General features: G+C 45.5%; 2 protein-coding genes across 2 annotated transcripts in view; both read right to left on the bottom strand.

The window, feature by feature from the left end:
• Positions 1–704, bottom strand: part of cacna1aa (calcium channel, voltage-dependent, P/Q type, alpha 1A subunit, a) — a gene marked incomplete at both ends in the record, with an annotated part of 141,769 nt that extends 141,065 nt beyond the window's left edge. The window contains 2 exon segments of the mRNA XM_080446597.1: positions 365–658; positions 660–704. Of these exon segments, the coding sequence (XP_080302723.1) occupies positions 365–658; positions 660–704 (339 nt within the window).
• gtf2f1 (general transcription factor IIF, polypeptide 1) overlaps positions 1–10,744 on the bottom strand; it is a 235,715-nt gene that overhangs the window by 142,972 nt on the left and 81,999 nt on the right. The window lies entirely within an intron of this gene.

Below are 10,744 nucleotides of genomic sequence, written 5' to 3'. Positions count from 1 at the left end.
AAACAGCCTCATAATGGGGTCTGGTTCATGGGCCTCTGGTGGTAATTGGGCATTGCTCATTCATTAACGTGTCGCTCTAAATAACGTCACCTGTGCTTCCTCTGTAGTATGGACTCTGCCTACAAATTAGACGTAGTAGGCCTAGGTAGCCGACCTACTGAGGCCTGCTCAAGGCCTATCTGGTTTAGCCTACATTGCTCCTCCTAGACCTTCTAAAAGACCTCATAACATGAGGCACTCAAAAGGGTGAAGATGGAACATTCATTTAAAGAGGTGTCTGTACAGTTACAGTTAGCCTACCTGTTCTTGGCTGGTAAGCTTACTGTAGGGCTGGCTGACTGCTGTAGCACTGTGAAGCAATGACAAGTAAAGGATATGGCCATTCGGTGATCTTTTTGGCGTATTTTCTCACGAAGTTATCCTCGCTGAAGATGAACAGCGAGCGGTTGACAGTGAAACAGTTCTGGCGCACCGGGATGGGGTTGTAGAGGGCCATGGTCCGGGCTCTCTGCGCCATGGACTGCTTGTACACCCTCTGCCCGGGCACACCTGGGGGTCCGTGGCCATGGCCGTGTGCTCCTCCGTGGCCATGATGGCCATGTCCATGGGGCCCCCCTTGCCTGCTACCTCCTCCACCACCAGGGCCGCCATGCCCGCCGCGCCCCTCCGCCATACCTGGCCGGTGCCTCGTCGAACCGCGCCATCCTCTGGACACAGAATGCCAATCTTCACAAAGCAGCGGAGAAGGAGACGGATGCTCAGCCTCAGCAACGCAGCCACACAACATTACATCCCATCTGGCTCAGGACTGCTCATGTGAACGACGGTTGGTCTTCAGTGTAGCCAGGTTATGTGAGAGAAATAAGCAACCGGGTCTAGGAAAACAAGCCCAAAAGAAGCAACTTTAGGCCACATGAGCACTTTAAACCTATATGCGTCGGCTATTCGTATTTTTTTAAATAGCCGATTTACAAGCTCATAACGCGTCATGATGCGACGCGTTGTGAGCTTGTAGATCTGCTATTTTCAAAAACTCTTGCAATAAAATGTGGAATATTTGGAATATTTTTGTATACATTCTTTTTAACAACACAAATGCTCCCTGGCACAAAACATTGTCATGAAAATATTTCAGAACCACTGGTTAAAATAATAACAAGTACACATTAGAAACAAGCCCACAAACCGCAACCCGCAAAACTAGTACTACCAATATTTACAAGCAACTTTACAAAAAAAGAAGCCCAAAGTCGCTTATAATAAGCCAACATGGCAACACTGTTGGTCTTGACTTGTAAGGCGGTTTGCTGCTGCACACCTGCGCTGCCTGGGCGATGGGAGAGCGATGATATGCGGGAATACCAAAACGCTCGCCCAAAAACACAGACGCCCCGGTGAAAATCCGGCGACCTCGGAACGGTCGCCAGTCGCCACCTGGTATTCCTAAACGTAACTTCAGTAAACTATGCCTAAAAACCTAACGTTATCCCCAAACAACCTCAGTAAAACGTCGCCAAAACCTAACTTTATTCCTAAACTTAACCTCACTATGCGTAACCCTAAACTTATTTCTAACCTACCTCAGTAAAACAAATAGACGAATACAAGAACCGCTGGGGGGCGAGCGGTCCGCGAAAAAATAATGGGGGTGTAGCGTGTTTTGGGGCGAGCGTTCCGGTTACCATATGCGGCCCTTGGCCCAAGAAGACGGGGATCGACGCCCAAGTGTCGTTTCGCTCTCTGACTGTTACAGCATTTGGTCAAATGCAAGGTGTAAGAAAATGAAGATCGGCTGGTTGGCTGGCTGTAGTACAGTGGGCTTTCCCAGTCAATCGCCTTAGTCCGTTCTTCTTATGTTATGTCCATATAAAAGAGCAACCGCCCCTATACATTAAATCTGGGGAAATTCCAGAAAGAGTTAGTATAAATGTTTCATGTCCTCCATAGCTTGATGGCCGTGTGAGACGCACAACAAGTCTGCTGTGCGTTTGGTGATGATGATTCAATTAGATTATTTTTTTGGACAGCTGGTAGCCTAATAACAATATGAACCCAACTCAGCAACAAATAGGCCCAAAATTGAACAAAACAATTGAAAAATAAATGTTTTAATTATAAAATGAATAGCCTACCTATTATTAGGTGAATGCCTCTCAACTTGGCATGTTGGTCCTATAGATTCGCATTTCTGAAGACTCGAAAGGTAGAGGGAAAAAAAGGGGGGAAAGCGATTATTTATTTATTTTCCAAACATCCGCAATGTTTGGTGTGTGAGTGGCTATAATGTGGCTCCACAACCACCTCACAGTCGATTTACAAGCACCTCGACAGCCTGAAAAATTTGACATTTGTTGATAAGCCTGATGATTTCAGAGCGCATATCTCCTCAGTTAAAAAGGAAAAAAGAGAGAAAAAAAAACGTCGTCCCCTTTCAAAGAATGTCGATGTCAATGCAATCGAACGCTGTATTTATAGGTGGATTCTTTTTTTTCTTCTTCTCCAGACGAATTCAATGGCATCCTTCTCTCGTTACAACCATCACCTGCGCGGCCATCCGTACGTGGTCGAAGAAGCCGAGGATAAGGGACACACAGTACGGCATCGTCAAAGACAAGTGGATGATGACGGCCGCTTCCCCACCGTCTCACATCCTCCTCCCATGGTCTCCGGCGCCAGAGTCGATCTCAACATCCCCGCCCCGCACGCTACCTTTCTTCACCCGCTGTGCAACTAAGCCCCGGTGTCCTGTCCGCGTCCTTTCCGACTCTCTCCTTCGAGAAATGCGCTCCTATGTCGGCCTCCCCTCTTTCGGTCCAGCGGCCCCTAGGGGAGAGAGAAGGACGGATGGACGGATGGACGGGTGGATGGATGAATGGAGAGAGGAAATAAAGGGAGGGGTGGTGGTGTGGTGGGCTGTTTCTTTGGAACTCAGCCCAGCGGTATACCTATACATCAAATGACTGGAACGAACGTGAAATGGTTGCCTTTCAGCGTGTAGTTTGAACTATAATGAGAACGGGATCGATTCTGCGCCGCGCTGGGACGCGCGTCAGGCCAGCACAGCCGCATATGCACATGACGCACGCAGCCCCCCCACCCCCCAAACACACACACACACACACACACACACACTCTCACACTCACTGCTCGTCCAACTTCCAGACATATGGAGACGGAGACCGCTGGCTTATTTTAAAGGAGCCACAGGCTAAAGAAGCCCTGCCCAAATGGTTGTCGACCTCTCTGAAGACATAACGATATAACGGAGCCGAAACCATATCAAATAATGCGCACACATTCAGGCAGCCTCTGCGTGGTGCAGCAGGACGATGATGAGGTAACACATCATCCTCCCCTCCACTGTGGATTTCGCAAAGATTGAGCAAGTAGCCTACTTGCTTGCTTGGCTGTCATATAGCCAGATGTGTAGGCAGCTGTGTCGTGTGTGTGTGTGTGTGTGTGTGTGTGTGTGTGTGTGTGTGTGGGGGGGGGGGGGGTACAACTGCAACCTGTACAACTGCAACCCCAACTGAGAGTGACTGGCGCGCATGCACGTGCATAGAGGACATGTACAGCAGACTGTGTATGCACACAAGACAGTGTGTTTGCTATAGGGAAGGGGAGAAAGGGGGGGGGGTCTATTCTTAGCAACAGACATTTGGAAATTAATGGACGGAGAGCGCTCTCTCTTCTCCCTCCCTCCCTGCAACAGCATTGGCACGCTGGTCTTCCTGGATGCCTACCATCCCCTGTACCTGCTCTTCTCTTCAACCTATAGTGTTACCTGTCATCTAAATACATCCGCACCTGCTCAAGGTGCGACCGCAGTGGCATACCCTGCCAGGACTAAGGACACAATCACAAATGCTCAGTTTTCATTTAATTCTGAGATTCGATTTTTCTCTTTCTAGCCAATATGTTTTTACTCTCCCCCCCCCCCCCCCCCCCCAACAAAAATGTTGTCGTTACGACAATTATTTTGTCACTTCGGTTGTATCCTACTGACTCACCTGCCAGTGAGGAGCCCCCATCCGGAGAACGCAGCGCCTGCATCCCTCCTCCCTCCCAACACTCCCACAGCCCGTAGGAGTATGTGCAGTGACAAATATCACGGCTTAGGAACCCGGGCGAATAGTGTTCATAGACGCTCGACAAAGCCGGATAGGCTACACAGCGATAGATTTGATCCCCCTAGACTCTGTGGTGTTGGGCAGGTACTTTACAACCGTGCCACCCGAGCACCTGAGATTGAAAATGTCGATCCAAATGGCAAATGTATTACTGTGGGAATGTTTTGTATTTTTTGTTGATACTGCTTTATTTTTGTCATGGCTGCCAGTCCACATTTCTTTTTTTTCTTTCTCACCATGTGTTATTGTTGAAACACAAAGAGCAACTTAGCAAGTAAAATGTGTCATGTGTCTATGTGTCAATGTGCTCAGCCTGATTCAAATGTCTGATTTAATGGTAAAGAACAGAGCAGGCAATATGGACAAAATTAAAGATCGCAATACTTTTGACCAAATTCCTCAATATCAATATTGTGAACATAAGATATATTTCTTCCCTGTCATGATGCAATGTGCTGTGAGCTTGAGGATTCATATATGTTCACTATTTTTAAAAATGTTTTGTCATTTTTTTGAAAGTATGAAATAGGGTTGATGTGAATATTATGACAATATTATGATAAGCAAAATCCCAGATGATATCTCGTCTCATATAACGATATTGATATAATATTGACATATTGGTCAGCCCTAGTGCCTGGCCTGATTCAAATGTCTGATTTATAGTAAACAACAGATGGAATAATGGGAGTTGTAATGTATTCGGAGAACACAGCTAGTAATGTGCCTTACTCTGCAGAAGCTATGGTGGAGATGAAGATTTGAAACACTGCCACACTAGCCTCTCTTAATCAATTATGTGTTCTAATTGATTGACTCCAGAAATAGCCACTCATGTGAATGGGAAATGATCGCAGTGGCAGATTTAAGAGTGACTGGACGAATGTGTTCACAATCACATTAAGAGTGACTGGGCAAACCCGTTCACATTTTAAGACATGCAGTCTAAGAGAGCCTGTATATTCCTTCCATGTGGGAAAGCAGATCGATGACAACACGACCTTAAACGCCTATCTGATGTCTCAGGAAGGGATCGTTTGCGTTTGAAGTGTCCACTTCAGAGATACTTCCGGCCATCAGATTGAGATTGACCTGTAAAAAGGACGCGCAAGAAAACAAATGTAATTTTAATCCCTGATCATAAACTCAGCTTCAGTAACCAAATCACCAAGAGCCACTTCATTGATTCTGGGAATAGATCACATTGGTGGTTTTTCTGTTGATAGATTATTCTATTTCATGGACTGTCTTGATTCCCTTGGCCTTGCCATCTTTAACTCCAAGGGAGACCATCAGATGCAGCAGCCATTAGATATTTTTAGAACAAGGTGAGCCTAAGACAGACGGTTTTCCATTTGCACCATACATGCCTCAATGTACTGTAAAATTCCAACCTGTATACACCAGGGGGTTCCAAACCTTTCCATGCCAAAGACCACCAAATAACCATAGCTTCCCAGCAAGCACAGTCAGGACCCGGACCAATCAGTGACGTCTCGATTGGGGCTAGATCAAGTCAAACCAAGACAAGTCAGATCTGGCCCAGAATATCACCTGATTTCAACCAAAATTAATCCTGACCACAAAAACGTCACTTCCAGGACGTCATCTAAACACATTTCTCATCACCCAAAATTGCTGTCCAAATGTCCATCTGATGTCCCGGTGATGACGTCCTGTAAATGACGTAAAGATCATCCCCATATGGGCTGTGATCTGGCCTAGTCCTGAACGTCACCGGGGTGATGACCGGGCGTCATCATAACGTCATCATGACGTCATTGTGCTTGCTGGGTTCTATACCGTTGTACCCATTGTCAGAATACCTGTTAGGTTTATTATTTGCACACACAATGATGAAAGTATACAGTATATGAAACCCAAGTGGGCTTATACGATGACCTCCCATAAAAAAATAAAATAATAATAATATCACAGTTTCACAAAAAAACACAAAAACAAATAGACAAAAAATCACAAGGGAATGGCAAGAATCTTTTCTATTATACTGTATATAGCCTACAGTATATCATTTGTCTTTTTGTGTTTTTGTGTTTACTTTCCAAATGCCCCCCTGGCACCGCATGGCACTACCAAGCCCCACTGACTACCTCTTCCTTTCCAAATGGATACATACGGGTCAGTTGGTTCTATTTCTACTTTTGAATTTACAAACAAAACACTGAGGATTTTACGGTGAAATACTCACCGCGTCAGCACCATATGAGGGGTCATACACTGCCGCCGTTTTTCCCTTTTCTCCTCTGTAAATATAGCTATTTGTATTTGTGGATGACATTAATGTGTTAATATTCTATGCTGTTGATGAAGTGAATACATAGGACCACAATGAAAACAAATCCCCAGGAATTATTTTGTGTTATCCTTTCAGCCTAAGTGTTTTACTGTACCTCCATGCTGCTCTGTGAGAACTGACTATGATGAACTATGATGATGATGAACTATGATGTTATGTTTTCATGTGTGTATCTTGCAGGTTTACGTTGCTCATTTACAGTTTTTCTGACCGAGATGCCGGCTCAGGCTGTGTGGTTATATGCCCCCACCCCCACCCCCAATTTGTGCGTGTGAGTATGAGTTGTGACTGTGTGTGGGCACATGTACAGTACACACGTGTGCTTGTACATTCCACACATATACTTATGTGCATTGGTGTCTTAGCATTTATTTGTGTGTGTGTGTGTGTGTGTGTGTGTGTGTGTGTGTGTGTGTGTGTGTGTGTGTGTTTGTTTTTTACACTACGGTGTGATGATGTGTGAAATTATCTCTCGCCCTTCAGATTCGGAGCCCTTGAGGGGGAGCACAAGCCTTCTGTCCAAACCCCATGATTCAGTGCAGCCAGAATTAGGGGCACTGAAGAGAACAAACTTTACTATCCACACACCACTAGTATGGTACACGGAAGTGGTGGAAAGCAACTACCTACATTTACTCAGGTGCTGTACTTACGTACAATTGTCAAGTACTTTTACTCTACTTGAGTATTTCCATTATAATTTGTATCTTTTTATCTTTTACTTTTTGACAACTTCAGTTACTACCTCATAGGTTTTGATTATTATGAAACACACCTAATGAAATTATGATGAACTAGAAAAGTGTGCTCCTCTGGAAGAATATTATGAAATATTATTATTAAAGGGATTGTAGGCAACATTAAGCCTAAATTTTAAGAATATTTATATATACATATTTTGCATTTTTTCCCCTCCATCAGCCACTATATAATGATGCTGGGGTGTTTTCCTGCATTGAAACACAGTCCTCTTTCTGAAATCCGTATTTTCCCAACAATTTATGTTTTGACATCCGGGTATCCGGGACGTAAATGCATGGACGCACATGTGCGCGTCCGTGCGCGTCCGTGACCCGTGTGAAGTGTTCGGGTGAAACCGAATGGGACCGAGTGCAGCCGACAAAAATGGAACGAGCCGCCATTGTTTTCTCTTTAGGCAGTTTATACTTCTTACTTTCGGTTTTAAAACGCGCTCAAACTTCTTTTTTGAGGCACGGAATTTACTTTTAAGATAGCGTTTGGATAGAATTTAGTTGTTTAACTTCATATATGTGGTCAATTTATCATGAAAGAGCCTATTTAAAAATAAAATTTCAGAGAACCGGCAGGGGCGGGCAGTGACATGCATTGTATCCGAATAAAGCAACCTATTTTCGGCATGGCCCGTTTAGAAGTCCCCCCTGCGTCACCCCCTGGTGGTTGGGGAAACGAACTGCTGATGAGGAGGGGGGGGGGGAGTGGAGGTGTGGTGTTTGACAATAGTTTTTTTCTTTTTTTTATCTCTGAACTCGCCTACAATCCCTTTAAGTATGGCGATTAATTAATGCCAATCGGTCCAATGGTACCAGAGATTAGCTGTTCACAGACGGACGGACGGACGGACGGACGGACGGACAGACAGGGGAGAAAACATAGTCTCTCCACTCCAGCCTTCGGTCGTCCGGCCTGGCAGAGACGATTGTTAAAGTTAAGCCCCTTTACCAGCTGCAACATTCAAATAATGCACACATTAAAGCATTACTATTTCCATCCAACAATATATATTATTGTGAAATGGGCCATTTTGCGTAATGCATAGTTTTCTTTTGTTATATGGTGGGTTTACTAGGCATGTTATGGACTGTCATTACGGGGCCGGGACAGGAGGGGGCACAAGTACACCAGGACTAGGAGTAAAGGTAGCCAGTAGGAAGTATCCGCCCACTTGGGCAGTACATGTATGTTGGCGCTAGTTCTACATGTGTGTGTCCGTGCTGGCTAATAAACAAGCAGCCCATGGCCTGTTGATACGGTATCCATTGTGTGGTGTCTTCTATATTCAATATACTACATTGGCGACGAGGACAAATCGGAAGAAGTGTTCGGGTGAGAGGAGATTGCGTTAGTTTTGAGTAAAAGAAGAGTATGATCACGTTTTTACGGACATATGTCGTCAGAGTCGTCGGATGAAGGCAGTGTTGTTGTGGACGAAAACAGTGTTGGGAATCCGAGCGGCTCGGTGCCGGCGGTGGTGTCCGTGAAGATGGCTGGAACAGTGGGATCGGTAGCACACTTTGACAGTGGCGTGCAGACGTGGGAGGAATACTGTGAAATCCTCGATCATTTTTTCATTGCAAATGAGGTTACGAACGCTGAGAAGAAACGGGCCATTTTGCTAAGCTGTGTGGGCGCACAGACCTACACGTTAATGAGGAACTTGTTAAGTCCTGATCGCCCGGGAGCTAAATCCTATGAAGAGTTGGTGACTCTGCTGAAAACTCATTTCAACCCAAAACCGAGTGAAATAGTACAGCGGTGGAAGTTTAACTCCAGGGACAGGAGGCAAGGGGAAAATGTTGTGGAATATGTGGCGGAGCTACGGAAGCTCGCCCAGGACTGCAATTTTGGAGATACTCTCACGGTGATGTTGAGGGATCGTTTAGTTTGTGGGATCAACGAGGACAGTATTCAGCGGAGGCTACTCTCGGAGGATGGATTAACTTTTGACACTGCGTTGAGGAAGGCGCAGGCCATGGAGGCGGCTAACAAGGACATCAAGGAGTTAAACAGCGCGCGGGAAAGCGCAAAATGGAGTCGCGCTGCGGAGGGAACTGTGAACAAAGTGACGGATGTCCGGGCGAAGCCGCCTGCCAAATATGGTAAATGCTTCAGATGTGGAGGAACTACCCACTTGGCAAATGACTGTAGATTTGCTGATGAAAAGTGTCATAACTGTGGGAAAATGGGACACATTAGGAGGGCCTGTAAGTCAAAGGCAGGTGAAAATGTGAGTACTCAAAACACATGGAAGAAAAGGGAAGAGAGAGGGAGATTTGAGAAAAAGGCGCATTTCATTCAAGAGGACAGGGAGGATAGTAATGAGGAGGAGGATGTTTTCACTGTATACAGCATAGATAGTACAGAGGACGTAGTCACTACTGTGTACAATATAGATCAGGAGATAATCATTCCTAGAGAAGAACCCCTAAGGCAGAAATTGAGGGTGAATGGAACACCAATGACTTTTGAGGTAGACACAGGTTGTGGCTATACAATAATGTCAACAAGGGAATTTCAGAATTTGGGAAAGCAGGCCAGGACACCCAAGTTGAAGCAGTGCAGAATACAATTGAGAACTTACAGTGGACATCCAGTACCAGTTATAGGTGCAGCTTATGTGAAAGTTGAGTATAAAGACAGGACAAAGTCATTACCAGTGGTAGTAGTGGAAGGAGTAGGACCAAGCCTGGTAGGACGAGGGTGGATAAAAGCGCTGGGGGTGGATTGGCAAAGGGTAAATACAGTAGCAGAACAGGAAGTAAGAGTGCAGGACGTGTTGATGAGACATGAGGCCGTGTTCAAAGAGGAGCTGGGAAAGTTGCAGGGATTCAAGGCAAAGATACACGTAGACAGTGATGCCAAGCCCCGATTCTTCAAACCAAGATCAGTGCCATTTGCTATGAAACAAAAGGTGGAGGCAGAAATAGATCGGTTGCAGAAGGAGAAAATAATAGAACCAGTGACATTCTCAGAATGGGCCGCACCCATAGTCCCGGTGTTGAAGCCCGATATGACAGTTAGGCTGTGTGGGGACTACAAGTTGACTGTAAATAAAGTGTCTTCACTAGAACAGTACCCCATTCCAAGAATGGAAGACATGTTGGCAACCCTAGGAGAGGGTGAAAAATACACTAAGTTAGATATGAGCCATGCATATCAACAGATAGTTTTAGATGAGGAATCCAAGAAATATGTCACAGTTAATACACACAAGGGGCTCTTTGTGTACACCAGGTTACCATTTGGGGTTAGTTCTAGTCCAGCTATTTTTCAGCGTACTATGGAGGGGGTGTTAAGGGGCATTCCTCAAGTAGCGGTGTACTTAGACGATATCATACTGACTGGAAAGGATGACCAGGATCATCTAAAGATACTGGACTCAGTGCTACAGCGTCTGAAGGAGGCAGGACTACGCTTAAAGAGAAGCAAGTGCCAGTTCATGGAGAGAGAAGTGACATTTCTAGGGCATCGAGTGGACACCACAGGCATTCACCCAGTGCCAGCGAAGGTGAAAGCGGTGCAGCAAGCACCTACACCA

The sequence above is a fragment of the Gymnoscopelus braueri genome (assembly GCF_963280865.1).
Source record: "Gymnoscopelus braueri genome assembly, chromosome: 13".
In the NCBI taxonomy this organism is placed as follows: Eukaryota; Metazoa; Chordata; class Actinopteri; order Myctophiformes; family Myctophidae; genus Gymnoscopelus; species Gymnoscopelus braueri.
This window is presented reverse-complemented; position numbering and strand designations above follow the sequence as displayed.